Source organism: Aulonocara stuartgranti (assembly GCF_965226115.1).
Source record: "Aulonocara stuartgranti genome assembly, chromosome: 18".
Classification (NCBI taxonomy): Eukaryota; Metazoa; Chordata; class Actinopteri; order Cichliformes; family Cichlidae; genus Aulonocara; species Aulonocara stuartgranti.
In genome coordinates, this window is record NC_138954.1 from 34,437,564 (window position 1) to 34,465,537 (window position 27,974).

The 27,974-nt window shown below is 40.3% G+C and overlaps 3 protein-coding genes across 7 annotated transcripts in view; 1 reads left to right on the forward strand and 2 right to left on the reverse strand.

Moving 5' to 3' along the window:
* Positions 1 to 27,974, reverse strand: part of LOC309694714 (uncharacterized protein) — a gene marked incomplete at its 3' end in the record, with an annotated part of 515,021 nt that overhangs the window by 441,621 nt on the left and 45,426 nt on the right. The window lies entirely within an intron of this gene.
* Positions 887 to 19,208, reverse strand: LOC309693321 (uncharacterized protein). 4 transcript variants are annotated; one of them, XM_082512431.1, is made up of 6 exons: positions 18,470 to 19,208; positions 3,309 to 3,547; positions 3,100 to 3,211; positions 2,697 to 2,785; positions 2,411 to 2,583; positions 1,989 to 2,247 (listed from the first exon to the last, which is right to left on the reverse strand). In XM_082512431.1, exons 3-6 carry the CDS (start codon positions 3,153 to 3,155, stop codon positions 2,218 to 2,220), a joined length of 348 nt encoding a protein of 115 aa, XP_082368557.1. In that variant the 5' UTR covers positions 3,156 to 3,211; positions 3,309 to 3,547; positions 18,470 to 19,208; the 3' UTR covers positions 1,989 to 2,217. The 4 variants fall into 4 exon arrangements, with proteins under 4 accessions (XP_082368555.1, XP_082368557.1, XP_082368556.1 ...); XM_082512430.1 differs by lacking the exon at positions 18,470 to 19,208 and having other exon boundaries at positions 3,309 to 3,612; XM_082512429.1 differs by lacking the exons at positions 1,989 to 2,247; positions 3,100 to 3,211; positions 3,309 to 3,547 and adding an exon at positions 887 to 1,444.
* paxip1 (PAX interacting (with transcription-activation domain) protein 1) overlaps positions 25,494 to 27,974 on the forward strand; it is a 32,770-nt gene continuing 30,289 nt past the window's right edge. For both annotated transcript variants that reach the window (XM_082513219.1, XM_082513220.1), the window contains exons 1-2: positions 25,494 to 25,710; positions 27,750 to 27,884. In XM_082513219.1, the coding sequence (XP_082369345.1) occupies positions 25,630 to 25,710; positions 27,750 to 27,884 (216 nt within the window). In that variant the 5' untranslated portion in view covers positions 25,494 to 25,629. The remainder of the gene's footprint in view (positions 25,711 to 27,749; positions 27,885 to 27,974) is intronic.

Genomic DNA, 27,974 nt, shown 5'->3' on the forward strand with positions numbered 1-27,974 from the left:
GTTTGTGAAATAAAAATCACGAATGTGGGATCCTGTTTGTCCGTGATTTGAACAGCCCAGCGCTGCTCCCGACGAAGGGAAAACCAACCCTGCAGGGAGACCGACCTCGGCACCTGTGCAGGTGAAGCCAAAGGGAAGATTTGCTTCATTATATTTTCTAGTCTTTGGCTTAGAATGAAGTTGGTTTGGAAACATATTCAGCGACGCTTCATCTCCTGCTTTGCGTTTGTGTGGGCGCCCCAAAAACCTGTCCGTTATGCTAGCAGTGTCCAAGCATTCTTTTTGTCTTTTCTTTTCATACCGCGCCCCCCCTGCAATGGCTCTGCGCCCCCCTAGGTGGCGGGCCCCACACTTTGGGAACTTCTGCTCTAGTCAGTATCATTTGAAAGCATAGCATATATTTTCACTGCTATGCAGATGATCCCTGGCTTTTTCTATCCATGAACCCAGATAACACACACCAAGTTGTTAAATCGGAAGAATGTCTTAAAGACCTAGATATGACCTCTACTTTCCTGCTTCTCAATTCAGATAAAACAGGTTATTTGTACTTAGCCTGGATGGCATTACCTTACACACTAGTGTCAGAGGTGGGTCGAGTATCCAAAAATTGTACTCAAGTAAGAGTAGCATTACTTTAAAATATTATTACTCAAGTAAAAGTGAAAAGTAGTCGTCAACAAAGTTACTCAAGTAAGAGTAAAAAAGTACTTGGTGAAAAGACTACTCAAGTAGCGAGTAACTGTTTGAAATGTCCGATTTATTTTTTCAATAAATGTTACCAGACAAACAAAAATAAATAAATATACAAATTTTACTATTTTCAACAGGAATATATGTAAAAACATCAACAAAATAAGGCACAATGATTCTAATTTCCAGATTTCAGTTTTTCACAACATAAAGCTTTTTTCACCAATACCTGCAGTAAATAATATAAATATATAAACAGTGCAAACAATTTCCAGTGACAAGATATGCTGTAAACTTTATATTCATCTTTGCTCCAAATGGCACAGCAGCCTCAGAGAAAACAGAACGAGGCATCTTCATCATATGTACATACAAGGCAGCTCAGTTTACCATAAATTGTATAAGTGTGCATCTATTTCTGCATATTTAGCAAAAATGTGCCCTTTCTTCACTCAGTGAGGTGATGGTTAAGCTTCAGCAGCAGTGAACAGGAGTCCAGCATGACTGAGAAGTCCTTCACAAGCTCCAGATGCATGAAGAGCTGTATTGACTTTGATCAACAGCTTCTTGATGTGAGGAACGCCATGCAATAGATCCACACCTCCAGTGAATGGACATGAAAGGTACCTCTCCAGCTCCCCTGCTTCTGGCTTTCCTGACACCATGGATCCATCATCTTCGTCGGTTAGGCCGCTGTCTGTGCTGGCCTCATCCAGCTCTGAGTCTAGGTGATGTCTGATGAAGTGGAGACCTGTGGAAAGATGTAAGGTTTTCAAAAGAATTAGGTCTGGTCAATACCCAGATAGCAAGGAAACATTGAAACAATGTTGAGTCAATATCAGGCTGTGTCATTGAATCAACGTTGAAGTGCGACGTTGACCTAACGTCACTCTTGCACCCTTTTTTAACGTTGAAACAACGTCAGGTTTTGATGTGGAATCAATGTTGAAACCTGACGTTGATTCAACGTTATATTTTCTAATACTGCTGACATTGAAACAATGTCAGATTCTGATATTGAAACACTGTTGAGCTATGGTGTTGATTTTCCACCTCTTTCGCACAGTTGCTTTTTATTAAAACAACAGTTAAATCATGACTGGAAATCTACCTCTCTTTATAGGTATTTTAACCAATACTAAACTACTGCATGTTTCCATCAATACTTAAACCACCTAAACACATAATTGTACTTATTCCTTAAATTGGACACCCTTTATAAAAAAAAACCAAATGTCTCACAATGTATCATGTCAATATTATTATCCTAAAATAAGAAAGCATTGCATGTGATGTAACAGAGAAAAAACATAAACAAAAAAAGGTCAATAGGCATGTTTCGTTTGCTAAATACTTTATTAAAAGACAGTTTCCTATTTACGTTTATATGATTCACAGAAGTTTGTAATTTTTTGCATGATGTGCGTCCTGCACCACCCAAACGATCTGGGGCGTATCGGAGCCATTTCTGCACTGCTTGTGCAAAGACAAACTCGGACATAGAGTTTGCCCCTAACTGCTGCGTCAGGCTCCAATCAAGGCAAAGCGTCTCACCTATAGACACATTTTAAGAGATGGAATTAGCGTGTCTCATGTCTTAAATGTGTATGCAAGTGCTTGTGTGTTTAATCAACAGGCCGTTGTTATGTATTTAAATCACATCTGACAGCTATTACACTTTATAGTTACAAAGTGTACATAACCTTTATATACTTACCTTTGCCTTATTTGCCTCTTGTGATTGAAGAGCTGGCTCTGCATTGTTTAGCTCCTCAATGTTGTGCAAGGGCAAATCCAGAGGCAGTACCCCAGCATCTACCGATTCATTGCAGCTGGTATTGCGGATGGCTCTGACCTCCTCACGGAGTTCGTTAACAGCTCTCGTCAGGTCTGACAGAAAAAGATAATATTTTTTTAAGTATTTAAGAATACAGACAACTTGTCAAACGTTTCCTTGTGTCACACACAGATATGTACAAAGACACTAGACAGTATTTTATTACCTGGTACTTTCACTCGAGGGGCCTGGGGAAACCATTTTTTTGTGGGCTGCTCATCCTCTGAGTCACTATATGTGTACAGGGGATTTGGTCTAAAGAAAAAAAGTTGAAAACGGTCATAAGTAATTACAAATGTGCTTTTGGAATATTTTTTCCTAAAGTTACAGTTTGATTTATAACAACACACACAGGAAACAGATGTGCAAGAAGGTACAGTATACACGGAATTTTTTGAAGTGCACAAGTGTACACGGCTTTGCATTTATAAAAAGTTTACAAGCTTCCACTTTTTGGACTATATTATGTGGTGATATTGCAGTATGCAAGCACCACAGATATGTATAAAAGACAAGATCATAAATTCTTAGCAATCAAAGATGTGTTTGTGAAATAAAAACAGTTTTACTTGTGCTTTCTCTTATGACTGGTCTGAGTTTCAGCTTCGGACTGAAGGTCAGACATATCACAGTGTTCACTTAGATATTTCTGAAGACTGCGTTCTGCTTCGTGAAATGTGTCTGGAAGTACAAACACAATGTATGGCCAGACATAAATTAGGACACGAAAAACTTGTTATTGTTACATTTATACAACACCAATCCAGATGATACCCACCATGGCTTATTAGAAGTCGGACTGGTGCATAGGTGAGCCATGTTGCACCAGGATGAACTCTCCTCTTTACTGCGTCGTGGATCCTGAATGTGTCTCACGGAGGATATGGAGGCCATGACAATTTCTCCCCATTTATCCATGATCTAGGGACTATTTCTGTACCACCAGTGCTAAACTGCACAATGCACCAGTCTTTCATTTTTATCTTTTTTTTAATTTGGAGTCCTTTTTTGCCCTGTCTAGGATAAACAGGAAACAGATAATTACAATATATTTCATAGTCACTACAAAACTTGATCTATTGATTGAACTAGTGCTGTATACACTACTAAGCTGCAGATGTTTGTTTGGAGCTAGCCTCCAAAAACTGGCCATACACTGTGTGATTTTTGGCCCATTTTGAGACGATTTTTCAGTCGCGCAACCGTTTTGGGGATCGGCCCGAGCTTTGCCTTAATCGTGTGTGCATCATGTAGTATACATGGGGTAACGAAAAGCAGTTACCACCTCACGACCAGCTCCCAATCATCAATCGTATGGTCACATGATAATCAAACCTGTTTGAAATCCTGTCGCCCCTCAACGCAGCCTCTCACACTGCACACGCACAAACACAGAACGTGAAAAGTGTTCGTGCAATATACCTTTCACGTTTGAAAAATATAATATCACGTTTGTACAATATAATATTAATATTGTAAGAACGTGATAATTATGTATTTTGTACTAACATGAAAAGTATATTGTTAGAACGAATAGTTATGTCTATAACTTCTGTTCCCTGAAGGAGAGGAACGAGGTGCATACATAAGTACGGGATATCACGCCCTCGCGTGTCCTGGCTGAAGAAACTGTTAAGATTCAAAATTGAGGAGGGAGAGTACAAACCACTCTTGGTCCAGTAGGTCTTTGGTCAAACAATGATTTTAATGACTACACACGTGTGGGAAGACAACTCTGTACGCAGACAGGAAGTAGTCTTCAACTTAATCAGAGCATGAACAGATATTTTATAGCATCAGGGTTTGTTTACTGACGCCCCTTCATGCGTCACCGGTACATTTTATACATAGATCAGATCAACACCAGAATGACTTTTCACCTAGAAAATCATCTTCTATTTTCATGGCTTGGTACTGTAAAATTATGATATTATTTTATGCCATGTTATACCCCTAATTAAAGATTGTGAATTATTATGTAGTTTTAGTTTGCATTATTCTCCTGAATTAGAAGAAGCTGATAACTATTGCATTAGTTAAACTGATTTGCATTACATTAAATTGCTGACTTGTTGTGAATGAATGATATTGTTTTATGATGCATTATATTGCTGAGTTATAAGAAATACTGTTCGCAGAAGGTTATTGTCTAATTTGTCTGAGTAGAAGAGAACAGAGTGTGCTGGAGTTTTCTGCCCCATTTCAGCAGGAGCAGATAAACAGGGAGCCAAGGTCGTAGCTTAGGCGCTGTGTGAGAGAGAGCATGTGAATGTTTAGGCTTTTTATGATAAGGTGGAGGCACCAGAGGTTATAAAAGTTTGAGCAATGCTCCACCATTTTGAGATTTTGAGGCTGTCTGCATCAGTGTCCATCTCCCACGTGTGTGATCATTAAATCATCGTTTGACTCAACCCGGCCGGACCAGTGTTGTTATTGTGGTTTTTTCTCTTGTCTCCATCCCCAATATTTTGAACCTTAACAGCTTGGGGGCTCGTCCTGTGGTATTGGGGTGGAATTTAAAAGTTTGGACGGTCCGAGGTTGTCGAACGGACAGGCACGAGCCAGTGGTCTGATGTGAGTGGACAAAAGCCGGCTTATCTAAAGGTAAGGCACTACCTGTTGAATGATTTCCAAAATGTGCCAAATTGGATATGACTAAATTAAAGTCTACTCACTGAAATTACTGGTAGAGTGTCTGTTTTGATTTTGATGAGAATCACCGTGTGTTATGCAGTTAAAGTTGCTTAAGAATGTTTAATGAAGTTGAAGAAATATGAAAGTAATAATGTTGGGTTTGAGTCCCTGGATATTGAGCTGAAGGCTCAGGTAGTTTGGTAGGGAAATTAGGACAGAAACTGTTCCAGAAGTAACAGATACTGTTTAATAGTTTTACAAATTAGGACAGAAACTGTTCCCAGAAGTAACAGAGACTGTTTAATTGGTCGTAAAAAAGTTATCTTTCTTCGGTGGGACCCGTTATGGTAAAATTTTTTCAAAATCGGTTAGGTTAAAATTATTATAGGACGGCACTGGAAGATGCTAAGAAGCACATAGCCCGGAGGTTACGCTCCCTCCTGGCCGTGGACGCGCGGTCTTGACCTGTCGGCGAACAGGGGTAGTTCAGTTTTGGTTTAACTGTGGGGTACAGGGCATCCCGAAATAAGCTAGGAGTTACCGAGACTCCTCATCGTTTAAAACGGTGTCATGTGCTTGTTTGGACAAAGTTAAATTGAGTTAGGGATTTAGAAGTTAGGTCAGAAACTGTTCCCAGAAGTAACAGATACTGTTTAATTGATTACAAAAAAGTGAAGCTTTCTTCGGTTGGACCCGTTATGATAAATTTGTCGAAATTGTTTAGGTTCTTTAGAAATCAGGCCATAGGCTGTTCTGGAGGAAACAGATACTGGTTAATTGATTACAAAAAAGTGAAGCTTTCTTCGGTTGGACCCGTTAACTTAAATTTGTCGAAATTTGTTAGGTGCTGAATCTGTCAGGCCTGTCAGTAATTGTAAATATAAGACGTCTTTGTAATATAAAATAAAAGAGTTTTGTCTGAGCTTTGTGTGACCCTGTGTGTGACGACAGCGCACTGCAGCGCTGCGAGCTATTTTTAGACGGTGTGTGAACATGCAAATGAGCTGTGACGCGCACAGAGGACTTTGCTTCCTGTTTAGCGTGTTTTTGAGTTTTATAATTTTGATTTGCAAACAATGATACATGCCTGTAAGTAAAACGCTGATTTTGCTGATTATGATACTACAAATAAGGTGTTGAATGACTAGGGTGTGAATGATGTTGGAGTTTAAAGTGGAAACTCAGAGAGGAGTGTGTTGGGAGACTGGCATGTAGTCTGCAGTGCAAAGGTGGGCGTCTTGCCTGCTAGTCTATTTAACAGTAATGAAAATGATATTAAATAAATCTCTCAGTGTGTTGATACAGGTGGCTATGGGGCTGGACCAACTGCCCCCACAAGCACGGCGGCCGAAGCAAAATTATAGTAATGGAAACCAAACTCAGCAAGAATCAGCAGCTGTGGAAAAGACAGCAGCTAGCAGAGAATTAAAGGAGAAGTTAAGAGAAGTTTTTACACATAAAATTGCAGCCAACAGACTTGTGGAGGTTGGGAAGGCGCCTGGAGCATCACAACAAGAAGGTGAAACAAAAACACACACAAGCAGAGAAATGTGAGAGAGAGGCACGTGCTAGAGAAATGCCTCGTTTGAGAAAAAACGTTAAATTAGCCCATGTACAAACGCACATACACGCAATGAAGAAACAGCTTACACCCATGAACACGTGAAGATTTTCCAGCAAGTTTAAAGCAGTGAAACTTAACATACACCCGCCGTTACACAATAAAGTTTATCCACTACTAACAAATAAACCCTCTGGGTTGCAGGACAATAACTTAACTTCAAAAAAAAAAAAAAAAAAATCACAACCAGTGATTACACGACAAATTTAGTGGTTAATAAAAGTCAAATTGTGACATGTTTTCTTCTGATTGATTAATACAAGTGATTACTGAATGAAAGAAAATTCCATTTTTGTGCTTTAAACATGATCTTAAGAATTTTAACATGTACCTGTGTTGTCCTGTCAGCTTGGTGGGTTATGAGAGGATTATATGGTGAAAAAAAAAAAAAAAAAAAAAAGGGGGAGAGAAGGCTGACACAGGGCCTGGTCCCGTTGTTTTTCCCCTCTCTGAGTAACACAGCCAATACAACATGATTTTCCTGTTCGTTTGTTTTTGTTTTTGTTTTGTTTTGTTTTTTCTCTTTATGCTTGATTACAGGCTGCTTTGTCGGCCCGGAAAAGCCGAGGCTGACCCTGGACTCCTGCTCTCCCCTCTACCATCTTTGCTCTCTCCTCTACCATCTTTGATGTGACCCTGACTAAATGCTAAAGCAGCTGGACCCACAACAACTTGAAACTGTCAACAGTGCTGCAGGAAAATGATCTCATGCAGCAGAGACGGAGAGCGGTAATCCAAGGCCCGTTTCACTACACGGGGAGATTTCTGTCAGCGTCTTTTCTTTCTGAGAAGATTGAGAAAGGCCCGGCTCCCACCACCGATTCTGACCACCTTATATAAAGGAACTATTGAGAGCATCCTGAGCAGCTATATCACTGTCTGGTTCGGGAACAGCACCATGCCGGACAGACAAGCACTACAGAGGGTTGTGCAATCAGCTGAGCGCACCATCCGCTCCGAGCACCCTGACCTGCACTCAATCTACAGCAGGCGGTGCTGGACCAAGACCAGGAAGATGGTGAAGGACCTCAGCCATCCCAACAACAGACTGTTCTCTCTGTTGCTGTGTACGTGACAAATAAACATCTGGATTTGGAAAACGAGGCACTCGCAAAGCCACCAGCATTGTGCCTGATTGGACACACCCCTCTCACATACTCTTTACATTCTTGCCATATGGAAAAAGACAGCTTCAGCTGACAGAGCTGTGACGAGACGCCCATCAAGCCCAGATGAAAAGTGAGGCCGAGCAAAACCATGCTGACCTTAACCACTCTGCATTAAAGCTGTGCAGGACAGTGACGGACCAACAATGACCATCGGGCAGCAAAAAGGGCGTGCCAGGGACAGGAGGAGTAACTGAGGTCACCTCAGAATGGACAAAACACCAGGAGAAAATAAGCTGAAGGCACAGGTGTCGGGGCTCGGCCAGGAGCTGACCTCTGAGAAGAGCCGAACAGCAGAGCCGCAAAAGGCCGTGGAGCAAAGCAAGGAAAACATCAATGGACTTAAATCTGATTTCTACGGAAAAGACTCTGAGGTTTCTGCCCTCAATAAGACCTCGAGGCATCAGAGCAGAAACTGAGCATGGCCCAGGAGGAGCTAGCTGAAAATCGAACCCATCAGGCTTGGAGTCCAAGACACCGGACTTGAAATCAGGCCGGAGCATCCTGGAGCTAGATGAGCAGTGTGATTTGTCCGGTCTGCTATGGAGCGAACGTTAGGGGGATGGCTTCCTGTCGCCTCTGCCGTCCTCCGATCGCTCAGCGTCCTGGGCTGCCCAGCTCTGGACTGAACGCTTGGGCCGAGACACCCAAACAACCATGGACTCCATTCCCGTGGAATGGGACCACGACTACGACCTCAGCCGTGGGCTTGAGAGTGCAAGAAGGGATCCCAGAGAGCCTTGAGGCCTGTGTAAAACTAACAGAACAAAGATTGAGGTCTTCCACTGGGGAGGTGGAAGCTGCAGACTCTCCTATACACCTTCTGGATGTCAGCCGTTCCACCTGCAAACAAACGGACAGCAGTCGTACTTCTGCAAGCAACAAACGGACATCCAGACAATTGAGCTGCGTATCAAAACCCTGAAGGAAGACCGAAGCAAAAGGGTCAAGTTAAGGAGGAGCGAAATAAGGAGAAGATGCTGGACACTGGAGAAAAGGACTGCCTCAATTGGGGCCAGAACCAGTATGGACAGAACTCTGAGCAGCAGCACCAATGGATGCAAACAGACTGAAAAGGGGGGCAGGACCCAGGGCACGCTTCAGGCCGTGGTTTACCCAGAACACTACAACAGGAAAGTGATGAACACAAACACCCACACAAACACACACATCTACATGCACCGACTCAGAGTGAAAAGAAACATACATATGAACATATGCACTCGTTGATTGAGGGAGAAATGACACACACACACACACACACACAAATTAAAATGTTGATTCAATGAACTGAGAAGTGATCCACACACACACACACACGCTGATGCAATGAAGAATGCTTTACTAACAAATGCTGCACACAAACATCCAAATACGGAGTTGGTTACAACAGCAAGAACTGATTGATCATTTATTGCTTAAATGTATTTCATGCCACGCAGAGGGCATTTGTGTAGATTTAGAGGACATGGTCTGAAGCACTTTGATAATGAAAACAATGTCTGTGCGTGATGTCTGTTTATGGCTCAAAGCCTCCACTGAATTGTTTACTGTGCTTCACACAGTCTAACAAGGAGCAGTGGTACAGAGCGAAAATGATGAATGAATGGTGTGAGTTTTATTTCGAAGAGATTATGAAAAGGTTGTGTTGATTCAACTTAGTTGTTTACGTTTTTGCCAAGGTAAAGAGTGGTGTGTAACTAATGTCCACGATTGAGTCAAGTAAATCCAACATGTTTTGTTGGTGCAAAAAGGAGTTTTGGTTGATCTTTGGGTTTTGTTTGACACTAGGTTGATTCTATCAGTGAGGTTTGGATTGTTCTCTTTCTCTGAGAGAGAGAAAGATGGTTTGAACTTTGGACATGTTTGCAATGGGCCCCAGTATCTGTTATTATATGAGTGTTTTATTGTTTACGTTTGTTTTTTCTTTTGTTACAGTGCACTGAGATAAGAACATCTGAGAGGTGTGATCCACTGGTGGTGATATTTTGGTATTTTGTGAGTTCCTGATTTAACAAATCAGCTCTTTAATCCAGGCCTGAGAGATTGAACTTTAAAGCGCTATAAAATATTCTTATTGAAAACAGTCGCAAAGTATTTTTTCTCCATGATTATAATGGGCTTGGGAGAAAATTGACTTATATGGGACACTGATCCTGAAGCCTAAAAGGATTGCAGCGAGTCAATCCAGTCCAAAGAAGGAAAAACAAACAAGGAGCTGTTTCCTTTAAAATGATGACGTCATCTTGCTGGTGATGGAGCCTTGAATAGGTTGCGCGTGAGACTCCATTATCAGCAACTTTTGGTATGAATGTGTGTGGATGTATGCATATGACTGACGACTAAAAGTCATGGACTGATGACTAAAAGTTTAACTGACTTGATACTGAGACAAAAACGGTGCTGACTTTAGGATTATTGAATGTCCACAACAATTCACCCTGCCTGTAAAAGAAGGGTGGATGTTTTGTTTTGCTTTGTTTTGTCTGCAAGGACAGAAGAATGACAGAGACTAAAGAGCTGTAGCTTCACAGCAGTGTGAACTGCAGACTGAACCCTTTGGTTGCTAATTTTGAGCTACTGATGTTTGCATTAAGGAAATTGTGTTTTAGTAGCTGTGTTTGAATTAAGGTATTACATTATATTGTTGGGAATATTAAATGCTAAAGTGAAGAAAAGGTTTGATCCCACTCATGACTGAGCATGTTATTATTAACCATAGTGGGTCACTATAGAGAGTCAATTAATTTTAGAAAAAAAAAAACCAAACAAACAAAAAACCCTCCACCGAGGCCTATGAATAAGAGGGGAATGATAGACAGCCACACTCAAAATGGAGATATGTAATGATAAACACTGGTCCCCGTCTTTTGGGCGCTCTCTTGAAGTAGTCAACAATTTAAAAGTAAGATAAAATAACAGGGGCATGTGCTGAGGGGTGGTGCTGCACAAGAACAAGAGGAAAATAAAGAAAATATTGTTTTTAGAAGTGCAAATTAAAATGTACCATTACACTCAGAGGATCAATATGAAGCTTAATATTTGTTAATTTTGAATGAAGTACATGACTGGTGACTGTTCTGTCCTGAGCTTTTGTTTTTACAGCACCCGCTTGATCACACCAGCAGTTTCTCGCCACCGAAGAGGGGTACTTGAAAAAAATAAAGAACGGGGAGGAATATCATCAAAACTGGAAACAGGTAATCCCCAAAGGGGGTGATAATGCCATAACTTTCACTATGGTCAAATTCTCAAAATTTGACCCTCAAAAATTCTTCAAACATTTAGACACAAAGTGGAGATTTAGATAAATATAATGTCGTAAACCACATAAGCATGAAGTAGTTGATTCAATAAGATGGTGAAGTAACAAGCAGCAAAAGGTTGATCATGTTAATGGTGTTTATTCAAGGGTGCAGAGGAGATTATTATTATTACAGACAACAAATGAAATAACGAAAAGTAGAACTGGAAAGAATTTGCGTTAACGGTAGTAAAATCAAAAAAAAGAAATACTAACTAAAACTGTACTGAATGTTCACAAAACTAACTAAAATTAACTAGATTTATAGCAAAATGTGTTTGGTTGCATTGATGTGTGCGTGCCCTGCTATAGTGAAATTAAGGTAGTACGTTAGTCGAGTCGTCTGGGTTGCTGCTCCGTTCACCCGCAGAATCTGGTCAGGAAAAGTCGGGAGACAGCGCCAGAATAGAATTGAGGATGATTTTAATATGACTGTTTTGTAGACATAACAAGAGTCTTGTAGTGGAGAGGGACGTAATGTCCTCCTGAGACCCAGAGAATAAGAAAAAACAGGGAGAAATTATTTTCGTTTTTTCTTTTTTCTTTTTTTTCTTTTTTCTTTTAAATGAATCAAGTGTTATTAAAATAACAATCTTATAAGATGAAGATCAGGGACCAACCCAGAAGTCACTGACACTTCACTAACTGTAAACTATTGGTTTAGGAATAAGTGATGGCACTGACCTTTCTATTTCACAAAAGTCAATTTATTTAGGATATCTGAGTAAGTACTGATTTTATTTGGAGACACAAAGGAACATTTGGCACTTCCCTCATCTCACATCTGTTTCATTGTTGTACCCAATCATTCTACAACTGAAATGCCTTGGACTGCTAACCATTTCAGGCAAGTGGAATGAACCATATTTTGCTAGACTCTCATCAGATTGGGGCTTCCTTTTATTGATCTTTGGAGAGAAGTCTTCATTACTGATATTATTCAGGTCTTGTTCACATGTTTGTCCCAGGTTTCTCAGCCAAGAGGAGCTTAAACCCCAGATACTGTGAGTTCTTTTCACACGTTGAGATCACTGATAACTCTCAGCAACGACGTGATCTCGTAGGAACAATTAGGTGTTATGGATTCAACTATAATTGCGACTCTTATTTTTTACTTTACTGGAAAACATTTCTGCATTTTACCCATATTTTATTTTTTAACTCAAAATCAAAATTCCAGATTCTACTACATGTTGGTTTTGCACCAGATAGGACGACAGATTTCAGGTGGCCCTGTGTCTTTCTCTATTACATCTGCCACTGCATCTCGATAATCTTTGTGTGGCTTTTAGTGGGTCCTGACCCTCTCATATTTTGAAAAATCTATGTTTGAATCTCCCTTAATAATTGTGTTAAGAATTCTCTCCGCCTTTGTCAAAAGTTGGGTATTAGGAAAAAGTGAAATAAATATAAATATAAAGTCCCAATGTGTAGAGCACACATTAATAAATTAGTCATGTTCCCTGTGAAAGTAAATGAGCCTAATTCTTAAAGACCCCTGAAATTATTTACCAGATGTTTATTTTTTGAATAAAATAAAAATCTGAGTTTAACAAAACATTTTAATTGTAAATATCAAGCTTACCTTTCTTTCTTCCATAAAATGGGCTTGTGGGCACGCCAGCCATTTTGAAAAGGTGGGAAAAACAATTGGCAAGGCCACACCCCCACACATGGGATATAATATTAAAGGTTCTGTTGTCCTCTCTAAGAAACATCAGGACTTAGAGGAGTGGCAAGTAGAGTATGAGAGCTACAAGCAAAAAACTAAATGTGTACTACAGTGCGCAAAAATGAATTACTGGGTCATCAGGGGGTCTTGAGGGACATTTATAAAACAAAAAATCCCACAAACTTTAAAAGTGCACTTGAAAAGCTCACACAAGAAGGTTAACCTAGCTTACCTAGAAGACCTCATCAGGGGGAGCACACTCCCCCTCTTTTTAGAGTTCACCCACTTAACTCGCATCCCAAGAAAACAGCTAACCCCAGATAAGGCAGCGTGATGTATCCCGAGATAACAGGACTGGGACATCTAAATAAAGGTGTGAAACAATTGCCTTCAAAAGGTTATCAATTAACTTTAACCAAAATTAGGAACACTCGGTGCGGCAAGAGTTAATAGTTATTAGTCTCAACACCCAAGGATAATTAGAAGAGCATGACTGATATGATGCAACTGAGATTTTGTTACACTTAACTTTTGCAAAACACAAATAAAACTAAATTGAAACTAAGGATTTTCAGAAAATAAAAACTAGACTAAACTAGCAAAGAATTGGTAAAAACTAATTACAACTGGCAAAAAATTGAAAATCTGGAGTCGAAACTAAATAAAAGATAAAACCTAATGAAAATGGCGAAACGTTTAAAACTCTGGTGCAGAGATTGGCAAATCTGACCAGGAACGTTATAAAATGGATTGTCAGAACAGTCAGCGTTAAAGCCACTTTTGACAGTCCATACTAGGATGGCATTGGACATCTTGGGGGTGGAAAGGGGTTGGTGTGATCAAGGTGTGGTTTGGCTTGTTGTATGTATATTTGAGATCATATGGCTCTGGATGGACCAGTTACCAGGGCATGGAAGGAGGACAGACTCATTAAAGGAGGAGAAGGCATTTCCTGGGATTGGAGATCCTCTGGGTGAGTGGTTGATTAAAAGCATGCATAAAATAGAAGTTATCTGTTGTTATTGATTGGTAATAGATTGATAATTGGCCTCATTTACAGCTGTATTGACTTGTTGTGGACGTAGTCGACTTCAGGTTTAAACACTCTCATTAACAGGTTGAAAATAGTGATATTAAAGGAAGAGTATGCAGCGCCACCCTGTCAGACGCCAGTGATGGTGGAGCTCACTGATGAATCAGGTGAGCTGGATTCATGGCTGATTCAAAACTAAGATCCCCCTGTTGTGGTCAGTAAGGGGAGAACAGGGGGAAATAAAATCAAGAATAAAAGAGGCATTTATAAACGTTTAGGTGTCAAGTGAAACGGGACAAAAGGGGGTGTTATACTGTTATTTTCAATGTCAGCATTATTATTGTATGAGAATCATGCAACAAGCATTGCATCGATGATCATTTATTGAAGCTTTTGACCTTATACTAACATCTGTGTTCCTGTGATTGTTATAACCTCTGATGAATCTTCCATTTACAGGTGTTAGGATAATGATATAATTTTTCATTGCAGGTGTAATCATGATCATTTTTATACATATTGCAACTTGTTGCTCATTGTAGAGTTGTGCTCAAGTTAATAAGGGTTAAAAGCTACAGTCAGCGCGAATGTCTGACTGATCTATTGAGGGGAAAGGCTTCGAGCATAGAAGGCCGCACGCGCTTACAAAACACTGATATCATGTTATTTTTTGTGATCTTTTCTTAAATTATGTCTTTAAGGTTAGTTTAAATAGTGGCAGTTAATTAAACGAGATTTATTAAAATATTAAATACCTGAGTCAGAACGTTACACGCGGATCACCTTAAGAGTCTGGGAAACTTTGTAGCTGCCTAACTTTTTGAATGTTCTAGCTCCGTTGATTTGACACATTGGAATGTGTCAAAAAAGGGGGGGGGAGGTTGAGCTTTAACATCAAACAAGGATTATTTGAACATTTTATAACTTCATTTGTGTCTTTAATAATTTAGGAATGGTAAAGCTTAAGCTAATAGCGGTCCGAGAAGACGGACCTTTTAGAGAATCAGTGAAAAAGCATAAACTATCATTTTCATGTTTAATCATTACTCATTGAAATGAACTGAATAGCGTTTAGAAGATTTGTTAATTTTTGTCTTTTGTTAAAAAGAGGGGTTTCAATAATTTTCAGACACACCTTGCAAATGTGCTTATAACGAGTTGGCACTCGGCCTTTTGAAGGTCAGAAGCTTCGTTCGGCGTGACTGTCCGGACTGATAAAGTGTAAGAAATGCCTTGAGTGCGGAGGGCTAAATGCAAACACTGCTTACACACACATAAGATATGATTAGAATAAGCCCCTGGGACATTCTGAATGTTTTAGACCAATTCTGAATCACTAGAAGGTCAGTAGATAAGAACATTAGATTATTAGGGTTAGGAAGAGAGGTGTTTTGGTTTTCTGTCTCTTACAGAGAAAGGAACAGACACCAGACGAGGTCACAGAGATGCGAGGATCCTCCGTAGCAGAGTCAGACACAGTGACTGCCGAGACATCAACTGGGTCCAAGGGTCATGGCGTTTGGGCTCCAGCTAGTCACCACAAAAGGATGGATCCCATAAACACAGCAATAACCATGAAGGGGTTGGCGGAAATCCGGGAACACCAGACCAACGAAGTTCGAGAGGCTTTTGGGCAAAAAGGGGACACCTTCCTGTTCCTTTTTCTGGAGAATACACAGATCGTTGTTTGAAATCGGAGCAGAATAATCCCCTGATCTGTGTTACGACTGAAAGGTTGTCTAACCCCTAAGGCGGAAGAATTAAGAGCAGAGGATCACCCAACTGGACGACACTGGTAGCTGCAGCAATAAAATAAAGGTTAAGAGCTCTTCGGACAGAGGTTCTAGTCTACGTCTGAATGGTATAAGGGAACATCAAATAAAGCTGTGGGAGACAAGGACATTGTCATCTGGACCTGCTACTGTTGGAATCCTAGTTTTTCTTGCACCTGACTTGCGTAAACACAGAGGTCATCTTACATATGGTTTGCCCCTCAGGGGGACAAAGGACCTCAGGAGTGAGAAGAGATGAACCCGGCCACATTGGGCTACAGGGTGTTTGTGAGGTCATTATTCTAATGACCTCATCAGGGGGAATTGTAAAATTATGATATTATTTTATGCCATGTTATACCCCTAATTAAAGATTGTGAATTATTATGTAGTTTTAGTTTGCATTATTCTCCTGAATTAGAAGAAGCTGATAACTATTGCATTAGTTAAACTGATTTGCATTACATTAAATTGCTGACTTGTTGTGAATGAATGATATTGTTTTATGATGCATTATATTGCTGAGTTATAAGAAATACTGTTCGCAGAAGGTTATTGTCTAATTTGTCTGAGTAGAAGAGAACAGAGTGTGCTGGAGTTTTCTGCCCCATTTCAGCAGGAGCAGATAAACAGGGAGCCAAGGTCGTAGCTTAGGCGCTGTGTGAGAGAGAGCATGTGAATGTTTAGGCTTTTTATGATAAGGTGGAGGCACCAGAGGTTATAAAAGTTTGAGCAATGCTCCACCATTTTGAGATTTTGAGGCTGTCTGCATCAGTGTCCATCTCCCACGTGTGTGATCATTAAATCATCGTTTGACTCAACCCGGCCGGACCAGTGTTGTTATTGTGGTTTTTTCTCTTGTCTCCATCCCCAATATTTTGAACCTTAACAGTACTTTCCGTTCTCTCCTCTAAATCAATCTAACTAATGTGTGTGTATGTGTTGACCTCACATGCTCTTTGTGTCACCTCTTCACCTACTGTCTGTGTCTCGTCCTCAAATGCTCCTCAAAATAACCTACACTTAGACTCTGCTTTCGGTTTCAGTTCTGCAAAAGGCACACTCTGCAAACCTGCAACTTCCTGTCAGCCTGCAACTTAGTCTTTCTGAAAGACACACACTGTTTCAACATCTGAATGCAATATAAACTCCAGATTATATTATTAATGCAATGGTAATAATGACAATTATTTAACAATAGCAGTAAAATAATTTCCCTGCTCCACAAAACCTTTATTCACGCCTTTAAGGCAGATGACGTGTGATGACACGCGCACGGCCCCGCCTGCACATATAGCCGCTGTCATCACAGTCATCAGTTCGATAGCTGCTCTTCACCGAGCCAAACTGCTCAGTGGGCCCACCTTGTGTTGTACCTCGTTCCTCTCCTTCGGGGAACAGAAGTTATAGACATAACTATTCGTTCCCTTTCAGTCGATTCACTCGGTACAACACATAGGTATGGGACATATATACACGCCCCGCAGAGCAGCCACCGAACCGGAATCGGACCACCACATCCTTAGTGAGTGGTAGACCCAGCAGAAAGGACAGCATGAGCCACCGAAGGGACTGTAACGTCCAACCGATAAAACCGCACAAAAGTGTGCGATGATGCCCAACTAGCTGCCGCACAAATATCAGCCACAGGCACCCCTTTAAAAAGAGCCCATGAGGTTGCCATCCCCCTGGTGGAATGAGCTCTCACCATCATTCTCTCCATTATTTTGCAGACGTTGGATGTTAAAGCTGCTGGTCTGTAGTTTCCAGGCTTTGTCCTTCCCTGGTTTATGTATCGATATTATCACTGCCTCCTTCCAGCTTTGTGGCAACTTCCCTCCCTCCCAAACTCTATTAAACACTTCTTTTTATTTTATTTTATTTATTTATTTATTTATTTTAGAAAAAACACCTGTTGAGAAAGAAAAAAGAGAAAACAAGCAGAAGGAAACAAAGAGCAACAAAATAAACAACATCACGATGATCTATGCCAGGGGCGTCAAACTCAAGGCACACTTTAGGTCGGGGGCCAAACAAGATAAACATTTATTGAACACACTAAAACTGTTTTTTTTTTTTAACATAAATATGAATAAAAACAGACAGGAATATAATTCCAGATTAAATAAACTTAAAAAAAACAACTTTAAATATCCTGTCAAAATTATGCAAGTTAGAAATATGAACATGCTGCCAAAAACCCCAGAAAAAGTAAATGAAAGCAAACACAAGGTTGGAGCCGCATGTAGACGAGCTGGGCGTTGCTGCAGGAGTGGAGCTAATAAACTGTGCGGTCATTCAGTGTCGTACTTTCCCTGAGTGCATCATTACACTGCAGCTGCATCTGAATCTGCACAGGTGCAGCTCAGCAAAGTGCGCTGACTTGGTTCAACATTACTTGGCAACAGGGGAAGTGAGGCAGGCTGCACTGGTGCATTACTGACAGCTTGAAACGCCTTCACCGCATCATACATGTCCATGAACTGACAGGTTTCCTTGCTGAGCTCAAAAACTCTATTGAGAACTTTTATCCCAACTCAGCCAGCGGAGCTCTGCATGAAGGAATGTGGGCAAACTCTGAATCTATTTCCCACATAAAAGACTGAAACTGACGGTGACTTAAACTTTTAGCTCAGATAAAATGTACGGTCTGCGTCACGGTGATCATTACATGCTCCATTTTTAGGACCACACAGCCTTTCCTGGTGTGTGATGCGGTGATATGCTGATAACTCACCGGTACATTTCTCCTGCATCTTTACTCGCATCCTGCTGACTACTTTTTTCACCGCACAGCACCGGCGCTCCATCTGTTGTAAGTCCAACAAGTTTGTCCCAGGACAGTTTCACGTCGTTACACTTTGACATACGTTTTAAAAAATGTATTTTCCTGTCGTTGTCCCGTGCATCGATTTAATGTTCAATATTTCCTCTCCACGGATGAAGATGGCCAGCTGTGCAGTGTCCATCATGTCTACTTTCATCCACAGCAAGAGAGTATGCAGTGAAGTTTTTGCTTCTTTCACACAACTGTGTTCTTAAATCAGTGGCTGTCTCACAAACCCGATCAGCAATCGTATTTCTGCTCAGGCTCACATTTGCCTAAATCTGCGTTTTGTCTGGACGGAAGACGTCCACAGCTTCATCCTGCAGCTCTTCAGAGTGGTACCGGGCTCATTTGGCTCCTCTGCTACAATAAAACTTGCTTTCACAACAGCTTCACTTTGTGATTTTGCTCTGGTGACAAACGTCTGCTGAAATGTTAGATTCTACTTCCTGTAGTTTCTGCGTTTAGGTTTTTCAGCTTATCCTGACGTTTTGTCTCGTAGTGCCGTCTTAAACTAAATTCCTTACAGCCACATTAGCTCCACTAATAAGACGCACGGTTTACCAGCATGTCTGTAAACATATATTCAGCCTCCCACTGGTGCTGAAAGGCTCTGCTTTCAGAATCAACTTTTCTCTCCACCATTGTAAGCGGCGAGCTTCGCAATAACAGATGTTTGACTTGATTACACGGGAATGTTCTCCGTTAGCCTAGGTTCAGCAAGGAGGCTGCAGCGCTGCATTATGGGATCTGTAGTTTGTATATTATTAGCGCCTCATATCGCCGGGCCATGCATAACAATAATAGTACATCTGTATAAAATGATCTCGCGGGCCGGATATAAATGTACGCCGGGCCGGATGTGGCCCGCGGGCCTTGACTTTGACACGTGCTCTAGAACAATTTTCTCAGGTAGGGAAATGAAGCAGCATCCGCAGACAGTCAGCAAGGCAGCTGCAGCAGAGACTAGTGGAATTTGCCAAAGTGAGGACGCAATCCCAAACATCATCTGACATAGAGAGATCCAACTCTTTTCTCCATGTGGATTTGAGGCCCTCGGAGAGAGCTGAAGTTGCACTGCATATTTTATTGTAAATGCAGAAGATACCTTTGCCTGATAGTTGCAAACAGTAAATTAGCATCTGGAGCTCTGGAAAGCTGGAGAGGTGGGATTGCAAGAAATGTCTGAGTTGCAAGTATCTAAAAATGTTAGTTTTGGGAAGAGCGTATTCTGCAGACATCAGCTCAAATGTTGCTTGTTTGTTGTGTATAATGAGATCTTTAAAGTAGATAATACCTGCTCTAAACCAATATATATAAACTTAGAAAGAATGTTCATTTTAATGGAATTAATTCGACTGACCAGAGTTGTGTTCAAGATTGACCACTGTAGTAAGCTGTTGGGAAGACCCTTTCCAGCCTATAGGCCGGCATGTTAGCTAAAATTTTGAAGTCAGCGATCAGGAGTAATTTGGCCTGTATGACGCACACTCTCCTGGATCCTTCCCCTTTTTAGAAATTCAAGTTATAGATGCATGGTACCAGGAAGTTGGCAAAGTGCCCTGTATGAACGACTCTGATAAATCTGAATGGAGTAAAGGTACGAGTAGGAGGTTCAGAGGTATAAATCTTCAGATAGTATTCCCTGAACATGTCATTAATTTTTTTTATGGTCAGTAACAAGCCCATCATCCGAGTTAATAGCAGTTATACATTGGCACGGCTTTAGATGCCTTATTTAGTTAGCTAAAAGTTTGCTGGATTTTTCCCCATGTACAAGAAATGTGCTCCTACTTTTTAAAAGTTGCCTCTCAGCGATATGAGTTGAAAGAAGTTCAAATTTAGTTTCAAGTTCAGTACATTTCCTGTAAACCTCAAGATCCTTAATGTGTGCATACTGATGATCCAAATCTTTTATTTTATCAGCCAAAATTTCTTTTAACTTTTCCCTCTTCATGTTAGCTGTATATGAAATGATCTGTCCTCAGAGGTAGGCTTTCATAAAGTCCCAAACTAAAGAGCTGTAAACATTTGGGGAGATGTTTGTTTCTAAAAAAAAAAAAAAAAAGAACAAGTTAATTGGTTGTTCATAAATTCCAGAAAGGTATCATCTGACAGCAATGTTGAATTAAGGGGGCGTGATCTGATATTACTATGGCAAAGTATTCGCAGGCACTCATAAAACTAGTTAAATAATTATCCAAGAAAAAATATCATCCTAAAATTAGAAAAGGTGTGATGCACATTAGAGAACAAGGAATACTCACTATCAGTCCATCAGTCACATCAAGATTTTGCCATATATCTTTAACAACGTATGTAGAGAAGAAATAGTGAATGTGCAAGACTGATTTACTCAGACAGGTCAGTTTTAACGGGGCTCAGTCCAAAACAGGGTCTAACCAGCAACTGAGGTCCCTGAGTATCAAAGAGGTGTTCGAAAAACTTGTGATCATCAATGTTAGGAGCGTATACATTAACTAAAACTATCTGTATGTTATATAATCTCACTGAAACAATAACAAAACAACCTACCGATCTGAAACCTTGTTGCTGATGAGAATGGATACTCTTCTAGCCTTGGCCTCAAAACATGAATGGAACTACCAAGCTGTAAATTACCTGAACCTCTGACATGAGTTTCATGTTAAAAGGCAACAGAAGCATCGTCTTGCTTTATTTGTGCAAAATAATGATTGATTTGAATGATTTAATCCCTTAACATTCTGGGCAAATCTAAGGCACTGATCATACACGATGGTAATCTTGTATAAAGATTAAAATAAAGAAGGAATGCAAAAACAGAGTTTGTCATACAAGTGAAAAGAGGAATGAAAGAAGCCCAGTACAGAACATAGGATAACACCCTATGTGGATATGAGTTCTGTGGTGGAAAAAAGGCTTTCCAACAACACAAACCCCCTGATCCCTCCTGCTTCACCCCAATCACTGGACACCTACTGAAGAACGCAGCAGCAGCTCACCCATACAACATTTGTTCCTCCAAGAAAAAAACAACTTCCAGGTCAAAACTACTAACTCGGCTCTCACCCCGATCTGAAGTATGCACTGAAGCATTACTCAAAGATGTGGAGAAACCTTGCAAAGAAAAGTGACCAACAGCGCACTCTATTGGCATAAGCAGCTCAGTAAAGAAGAATGCATGAAAAATAAATAAATGAATGAATTAATTAATTAATTAATTACAAAAAAGACTAAAAACAAATAAAATAACATAAGAAATAGTAATAAAAATTAATAAATGAATAAATTAACTAAGTAGAAATGATCTACATGCCGGCAGTTGAGAACTCCCCTTCAGCACGCCTCCCTGATGATGAGCTCTTTCGTCTGAAACCTGTGAAGGCAGAGAATCACTGGTCATGGTCGGTCCGCCGCTTTTGGAAGAAGCTACAAAACTTTAAGGCTGACACTAGATTCTAGATCGCTGGATACTAGCTTCAAAGATTGGACAAATAAAGGATTACTTTATGTATGGTAATGGAGGAAGGTAGATTACTTAGTTTTGAAAAGATTAAAGAAAAATATTCATTAGGAACAGGATTTTCATAGATACCTACAGATGAGGCATTTTGTCAGCAAAAGGATAAAATCTAAGGCTGAATTAAGCAAACAGCTGTTGGACTTATTTGAAAGGATCTCTATCTTTATTTGTATAATGGGTTATAAAACATGAAATCACACTTGACCCTATGTATCAAAACAAAATGGGAAATGGAGGGAGGAATAGATATAATGGAGGAAGAGTGGACAACAATATGCACATATCAATGGAAATGTAGCCGCTCACAGAGCTGGAGGGAATTTGGTTGGAAAAGCCTGATAAAATATTTTATTACACCTCACCAAAAATCTCACTATGAAGGTAACCCTCCCGTTTGCTGGAGAAAATGTGGAAACACAAATGCAAATCATTATCATATTTCTGGGACTGTCATGTTATTAAAACGTATTGGAAGGGAATACATGCAACAAGAGATATTTGGACGTTATTTACATTTAGAAAGTAAAACTTTATTTTTTGGACTCATGCCAGGAAGATGGACAAAGAACGATAAATATTTGTTTAATATTTTATTGGTGGCAGGCAAAAAAGCCCTCACAAAAACTGGCGTTCATGTGAGAGCCCAACTATGAACATGTGGATGGATGTCACACTGGACAGGATGGAGAAAATGACAGCGGATGTGAACTACGAGACGGACCTGTGTGTATCACACTGGAAGAAATAGATGGAATAACACGGAGGCCAGATTCTGACTTTGTTAACATTAGATAATATATTATTTATATTACTGGTAATTAAATCTCACTCCCTAAGTGTTTATGTTTTTTTCTTATTATTTTCTTCTTTTTTTCTGCTTTTGTGTGGATGTTTTTGTTGTTGAAAAAAAACCACATGTAGATGGATATCTAATTATTGAAGCTGATGCACATGATACTGTACAGTGATTCCTAAATGTCAATAACAATTATATTTTTTAAAAAGAAAAAAGCCTGACACTTCTACATCAAAACAGGGCCATACATTCTGGTGTTAGGAAATGGATGCACTCTTCATGCTGCAGTTTAGCAGCAGAAATCAGTCAAGCAGTCATTAACTCCAGCGGTCATCACATCCCTTGGTCCCTTAATGAATCAAACTCTTGTAGTGTTACCTTAGAGAACCACTGCTAGCTGGCTTTGTTGTTCCCAATTATTACAAGAAAGATTCAAGATTCAAGAGCTTTATTGTCAATACAGCAGTATACACAGTATAGAGTGTACTGAAATGCTGTTTCACCCCAAACCCCCCCACGGTGCATTTATAAGTATATAAAAGATATACTAGGAATTACAAATAAATAACATGCTAAATTTCAGTAAAATTAAGGGATAAAAAGGTACTAATTACTAACTATACAATACTATAATGATAACTATACAATGCTAACAGTACGATAAACAAAGACAGGACAGAGACAATACAAAGTGGATGTGTTAACCCAACTGTTGTAACATCAGCCATAGTCATCGTCCATTAGCCATATTCCAAAATCAGTACGCGAAACAATGTAAACAGTCAAAACTACATACAAAGAACAGCGCGTGCAAACAGGAAGTGATGGTTTTGTGTTATGCTTCGTTGTTCTTTTATATCGTGTACCCGCGACCGATTTTGAAGAGTAATGGGCAAACTTAATGTCTGATCCATTAATGCTCATCAGTACTATTGCTGACCATATACCCATAGCTGTGCCTGACTAACCATTCATTACTCTGCTTTTTTAATGGGGACATGGATCAACTGGGTAATGAGATATTGTAATATATAATATTAACACACCGGTTTAGCTCAGTGGGATGAGCAGGTGACCATATGCCGTATGACTGAGAGCAGCCGGCCACGGCCCTTTGCCGCATGTCTTCCTCTCCTCCACTTTCCTGTCAAGTCTTCGCTGTACTTATCTAATAAAAACTGAAAAAAGGCAAGAAAATTAAAATATAAATATAAAAGGACGCAAATACATGCCATGGTGTACAAAAGTGACAGAGTACAGTGAGGTGTGGGAGTGAAGGTGGATTGTACGTGGATAAATGAAAGAGTCTGCAGCAGGAAGAAACGACCTTCTGTAACATTCCCTCTGACAGCAAGGTTCAAGGATTCCAGTTGTCCAGTGTGTTACGGAGGGGTGGGAGTCAGCCTTGATTGCTAGTAGCCTTACCAGCATTCTGTCACCGACCACCTCCTCCAAGGTGGCGAGCTTTGTGCCAGCAATTGACTCAGCCTTTCTGGCATGAAGCTCAAACATATGGACTGTTTGTCAAGACAGACCATTTAATACTTGGACTGTGGATGCTCTAAACTGTGTCACCACTCGGAAAAAAACGCTGTCAGCACTGCAATACCAACAAGGAGCCAAAACACTCGACAAACCAACATAAAGATTTTTTTTGTCAAAGTTTCCTGCAGAACATGTCATCTTTTCCAAACACAGCATCTCTGCAATGGTATATCATTATATGTGCGTGTAGACTGATTCCGCACACATGCCCATACCACCAGTCTAGCTGAACTACAATTCAAAAGACACAAAGAGCAAGACTTGGGGTGTGTGGAGGTGGGTATACTGGACTACAACATCTTACAGTGCCTAACACCATAACAGATAGGATCATGGATATGTTTGATACAGTCTGCAAAAAACAAAAACATAAATAAATAAATATCCAATACAAAAATTAAACTTTTATGTGGCTGCCATATATTTAAGGAGCTGTCACATATTCTGATTTTACTAATGTTGCTTACTGAAACAGGACGTCTGCATTGAAGCTTGCAGAATTTTCTGTTTTTAGGTTGAGTTGTTCTTTCCTAAAAGATTTCTCGGATTTGACAGTGCCATCGCCCAACTGGTTCTTGGTCTTCCATGTGCTAATCCCCCCAGATTCCACTAACAGTGTTTAATTTAATAATATTTGTATCAATATTTTTGATATGACAGATTATTCTGTTGGCAGTGTTAAATATAGGATGAAATGAATGCTTTTATTTGGTTCTCTTAGATGAATACACCACCGCTGGTTTCCACGGTCAGGCTTTTTTTGTGTGTGTGTTTGTCGTTTTTCGAAGCATTCTATCGCATTTGTCCTAAAGTCAAATGAACCCAGCTCAGTCTGTTTGAGATAATCTGGTTACACGTTTAGATCAAAACAATAACCTTTACGTCACAGGGGGTTATGTGTCTATTTGAAAACATATTTGTAAATTCCCGTCGCCGTTATTCTGTTATATGGGTTCTTTTACCCCAGTAATATTTACGATAAACTACATTTAGCGATGCAATGTTTAGAGAGTTATGAAAAACAAAGCGACTGAATACATTAGTGTTGATTTGCGACAGACCCCCCTCAGCAAGCACATAATGCTGCAGTCCAAGGCGCGCTAAGCGATTTGGCGCTAGTGTGTGTCCGGTGTTCTGTAATCAGCTGCTGCAGCGCAGACACTTTCCACTTTGAGCTTCTGGCTGTTTTTGAATCATACAGTGCCGTGACCTTCATGGCCAGTCATGTCTGAAGAAGAGATCAAGGTTTCCGATGAGCTTTTCAAAGATGTCAAATTCTACGTGGTTGGGGATATTGACCAAAAGGTGAGATTCTGGACGTTAGCAGCTTTAGCCAAGTTGGTAGCCTGTGCTAACTAGCTAAAGTCATTGACTCTAAAGCAGGTGATGCAAGAGAAGCTAAGTAGTAGCTAAGTATTCGAGCTGTCTTTAGCTAACCTCTGTCAGGCCACGTAACGGTGCTTGAGACTTTCAAGTGACGCTCGCTCACTGAATAATTTGTGCAGAAGCTCCTTCAAACTGCACTTTCACGCAGCCCTTTAGCACTAGCTGCGAGTTTTGCATGTTAGCTGCTAGCTCCTAGCTTGCGGTTTGTGAGGCTAAGGCTTGCTGCTGCCGCTTGTTAGCATTATTTTCTAAACGATTAGCCTCAGTAATATTGCTTGGAACTTCTGATAAGCAGTGAAACGCTGCACTGCCGGTGTATTGTGTTACTTTTCATCAACCTATGACTGTCAGCATCTTGCTCAGTTATTCGCCCATTACTGCGCATGTGTCCACAATTCCACTCGTTGGTACTGAACACCTGTGGTAAAGAGCTGTCCTTCTTGTCAAATGGCATTATCCAGACGCTTTGAATCTGCACCGAGAACAAACAATACAATTATCATTTACAGTCTTCTCGTGGATTGATGTCTTATTGGGATTGCTCCAAGCTAAACCTCACATTCTAAAAGCTGGTGGGTAGTGTTGAAGTCTGGCTGCGGTTAAAGGCTGAGTTACACTTATTCGGAGCAGAGAGGTGTGGTGGACAGTGCCGTGTCTTCCTTTAGAATGCAGTCGTGCACGGTGGGAGAGATGAAAAATAAATCCAAAAAAAAAGTATTTCAGTTTTTGTTATATCAGTCACTGAAAAAATGACAGTAACCAGCTCCGTCTTTGTCTGTTAAGGCACACAGGTAATAATTGTAATATTATTATCAAACATGCTGTTATTAACACTAGATTTGGGTGGAGCACAGGGCTTCTCATCTTTTTCATCTCTTAAATGATCAGTTGTTAGTGCTTCATGCAGTCCAGGTTAAGGGATGTGACAGGCCAATTTTCAGCCAGTGAGAAGGGGCTTTAACGGCGGTTTAGTCTTGAACATTGCATTGAACGATTATATTTTTGTACACATTTACAGTCACGATAATATGCTGACATTTACACCATAAACCAGCAAGGTTTTTGGTCTGCCAGCAACAGATCTGACACTGCTGTCTCTTAAGGGATCATGTCCTGATCAGAATGTGTGGAAATGGTTCCAGTGATAAAAATAGGCATCAAGATATAAATGAAATGTCTCAAATCTTTGATGCAAAGTTTAATTGAAGCATTACAGCCTTTGAAATCCACTAGTCATAATTTTGTTTGTCAGGGATGGGCCTTCTCAGATAAGTGCTCACGCTGCCAGATAGTTGCCACAAGCGTCAGCTTAAACAATGCTCCTTTGCCAATAAGACTTCCTCATTAAAATGTTGGAGGTTGCCCTGAATCGGTGCCTGGGTGAAGGTAGTTTGAAGTTGTCTCTCAGACTCTGTGCTCCTCCTCCAAAGAATGATGACTATTAGTCTTCAGTTTTCATAACGTGGACATTGTCCAAAGCTGGTGTGGATAGACTTTAAGGTCTTGGACTTAGCTGGCAGTACTTGTTCTGCTAAGCAACAAAGGTGAGCTACAATAAAACCAAGTGTCCACTTAGTCTCTTTGCAGTCAGAGATGTAGGAGTTTCCACCTGTCTGACTGAGAGTGAGCTGAGACTGCTGACTGACACTGAGGAAGCCAACAACAGCAGCCTGCCTTCAGAGAAACACTAGATCAAAGCTCTCTGGTTAGCAGCAACTGAGCTTTCATAATCACTGATACTCTCACATGGATGATAAAGAAATCACAAGATATACTTGCACAAGACTTTAGTTGGAAACACTGTGCTCAGAGCATCTACAGTTTATTAAGAATGTCAGTATTTGTATTTATCCTTCTGACCTATTTAGTTCAAAATAACTTTGTGAACTTGTGGCTCCCACAGCGTCTGTGTTAGTTAGTTAAATTGATGTAACTGGAATTCTGTGCTCGTACTCCAGGTGGTGCAGCTGCTAAAAGCAGGAAAAGCAAAGGAGGTGTCCTACAATGCTCTGGCCACTCACATCATTGCAGAGGATGGGGACAACCCTGAGGTGGGCGAGTCAAGAGAGGTTTTTGACCTTCCTGTTGTCAAGGTAAGGGTTGTGTTACAACATACTCACTACTCCAAGTTTTTCTGTTTCTCACTTGATTCTGTAACAGCATAACTTTTGAGACAGCTCTAG

What these genes read in the sequence shown, in the direction of transcription:
- LOC309693321 (XM_082512428.1), bottom strand. Translation starts at nt 18,600, where the DNA reads ATGTCAAAGTGTAACGACGTGAAACTGTCCTGGGACAAACTTGTTGGA. An exon ending in GATGCAGGAGAAATGTACCG is followed by an intron (nt 2,786 to 18,469) that starts GTGAGTTATCAG and finishes TTTTTTCTTTAG; the next exon opens with ACCAAATCCCCTGTACACAT. An exon ending in CCCTCGAGTGAAAGTACCAG is followed by an intron (nt 2,584 to 2,696) that starts GTAATAAAATAC and finishes TTTTTCTGTCAG; the next exon opens with ACCTGACGAGAGCTGTTAAC.